The 2,763-nt window shown below is 45.0% G+C and overlaps 1 protein-coding gene across 1 annotated transcript in view; it reads right to left on the bottom strand.

Moving 5' to 3' along the window:
* FCGBP (Fc gamma binding protein) overlaps positions 1-2,728 on the bottom strand; it is a 67,352-nt gene extending 64,624 nt beyond the window's left edge. Inside the window, exon 1 of the mRNA XM_019629733.1 lies at positions 2,608-2,728. Within this exon, the coding sequence (XP_019485278.1) occupies positions 2,608-2,728 (121 nt within the window). The remainder of the gene's footprint in view (positions 1-2,607) is intronic.
* Positions 2,729-2,763: the final 35 nt, after the last annotated feature.

A 2,763-nucleotide genomic window follows, 5' to 3' on the forward strand; every position in this document is an offset into this window, starting at 1 on the left:
GCAATTCCTATTGGTACCACCAATGGAAGCTGAAGGCCTTTACTTGGGCCCACCTGGTGTTGCTAGGTTAGGGGTAGGAGTCGCTGGCATGATGGGGTGGAGAGCACTTTCCTGGAATGCCTGGTGCCAGTGGGGCTCCTGCTTGATACCTGCTGGCACCACCCTTGGAGGAGAAAAGCACCTACCTGGGTGTCTTCTGCCGCTGGATAGGGGCTGGGGAGCCACTGGGTTTGGGCCACCTCCTGTCATTGAGGGCGGAGTTTAGAGATGCTGGTTCACTGTGTTATCTCTCAAGTCCTAAGGTCCCTAGCCAGTTCGCCTTCTTCTTTCTACCTTTCAGAGTCCTCTTATGAATGTCTGTTGTATTATTTCCAGGTTTTTGTTGTACTTACCAGAGAGAGGTAGGGAGAAATAAGTCTCTGCCCTCTTGTCTGGAACCAGAGGTCACCACTTATTATTCTAATGATTTATTTGTAGGTTCTTTTGAATTCTCCACATATACCATCATATGGTTTATGAATAATGAATTTAATTCCTTCTTTTCTCATCTTTATATCTTTTCTTTAGTCTCTTCAATACATCATTGAATAAAGGCATAGTAGGAGGTATCCAGGTCTTATCTGATCACAAGGCAAAAGCACATTTTCCTATTATGTATAATGCCTGCATAATATTTTTGTAAGTACACATTATTGTATTAAAGAAGTTTCCTTCAATTTTTAGTTTTTTAATCATAAGTGGATATTTAATTTTATTAAATGATTCTTCTGCATCTACCTCAGTGATGTTATTAATAACATCCATTGTTGATCATTACCCAGATCTAAGGTTGCCAGATCAAACACAGGACATTCAATTAAATTTGAATTTGAGAAAAACAAAATTAATTTTTAGTATAAGTATGTCCCATACAATTTTAGTATAATTTTGTAAGTATGTGCCATGCAATTTATTTGCTAAATCTGGCAAACTATCTAGATTCATTATTTCATTAGGAGCTTCGCAGAAGAGGGATTTCTAATTTATCATTCTTTCCTCATTCACTAGCTACCATACAGAGAAACATCTGTATACTACTATATACATACACTACTACACGGAGATATAATTTTTTCGTTAACCTTGACTGGTACTTAATACAGAAAAGCAACTTTAATGCTTCAATTTCCGATTTATTCAGTTCTCTGTGAAGGTAAATAAACATTGTGTGTTTAATATCATTATGAATACATGGATCTTGAACATATTTGGTGTTTCAATCTATTGCAGTAGGAGCNGGGGAAGGGGAACAGACAAGTTGCTGTCCTTTTGTTCTTCAGTCTAGTTGTGGAGGACGCTGCTTCACTGGCCCAAGTTGGCACCATCATTGCTATCCCGGGCGAGGCAGATCAGTCGCCGGCTTCTGGACGGCCGCTCACGGCGGCTGCTGGCCACTCACACTGGCTGCTGACCGCTCATGCTGGCTGCTGGCTACACACGGTAGCCCATGACAACCCACTGCAGCAGGGGCTGCAGGGCGGCAACCCAAGGCAGCCCAGCTCCAGGTCGAGCTGTTGTTCAGCATCTTAGCTGTAGAGGGCAGTGTCCCTGGCCCTCATATGTGGGATCCGAACCAGGGCCCTCTGGTTTCACAAGCCAGCCCTCAACCAACGCGCCACTCGTCCAGCCCAAATCTTTTATATTTTGGATCTACAGCTCTGGGACCTTCTCAGTCTTTCCAGGGTGTATATGTGGGGGGTGTGTGTGTGTGTGTAAGTGTGTGTGTGTGTGTGTGTGTGTGTGTGTGTGTGGTATGCTACACCCTTTGTCCTACTCTATATCATATCTAATCTCAGAACCATTTGATGGGGCGGAGATAACTTGTGGGGATACTTGCTTATGGTCAGAGAAACCACATCTGTCGGGGAACCAACAGATTCTCTCAGCCCAAAGGGGTGATTGAGTGTCTGAGCCTTCTGGCCTCTCCCTGCAGGCAGGATCTGCAGGGGGCAGATCTGCACTGATCATACCAATTGAGACCCCTGGGATGCTCTGTCTCTGTCTCTTGACTGGGCTTTCCAGACCCAGGGCACTGCTGGAGCGAATTTACTCTCTGCAGCTAAGTTCAGATTTGCCGGCAATTTCTAACTTCATTTCTTCATGCTCTGGATCCCACAAGGGTCTCTCTACCCCCTTGGGGAACTCCTCCATCTTGCATAAGCTGCCACTAACCTCCCTGAGGTTCAACCTTGATCTTGTTCCTTCCCTGCTCAAGAACATTCCTTGCCTCTCTGCCCCTGTGATTGTAAGTCCACACTCTTGGCAGTATGATCTCAGGCCCATTCCCTGCACGTCCACCTGGCCATTGTCTGTGCAGTTCCTCCCACCTGGCTTACCCTTCCCCACAATCTACAGGCTAACTAACCCCTTATCTAGAAACCAAGCATTGCTTTCTGCATGAGTCATTTTCCTGAGAACCCAGGCTGAGGCTAATCTCTCTTATTCCTTTTAAGTGACACTGGCTACTTGTTCCCTTGCTTAATGGAAATTCCCTTTATTGTTTTAGCCACTTGATACTGAGTCCTGCTACATCTATGTTCTGTACCTCCCTGCCAATCTCCAACCCACCACAATCTGATGTCCATGAACACTGAAACTGTCTTCTAAACTCTCCAATGACCTCATATTTGCCACACAGGTCTAGCTCCTTCTCTGGAACATCTGACATGAACACTTCCTCCTTCAACATTGCTAATGCCTTGGCTTCCACGACATCCTTTTCTT

This window comes from Hipposideros armiger, unplaced genomic scaffold (genome assembly GCF_001890085.2).
Source record: "Hipposideros armiger isolate ML-2016 unplaced genomic scaffold, ASM189008v1 scaffold_867, whole genome shotgun sequence".
NCBI classification, from domain to species: domain Eukaryota; kingdom Metazoa; phylum Chordata; class Mammalia; order Chiroptera; family Hipposideridae; genus Hipposideros; species Hipposideros armiger.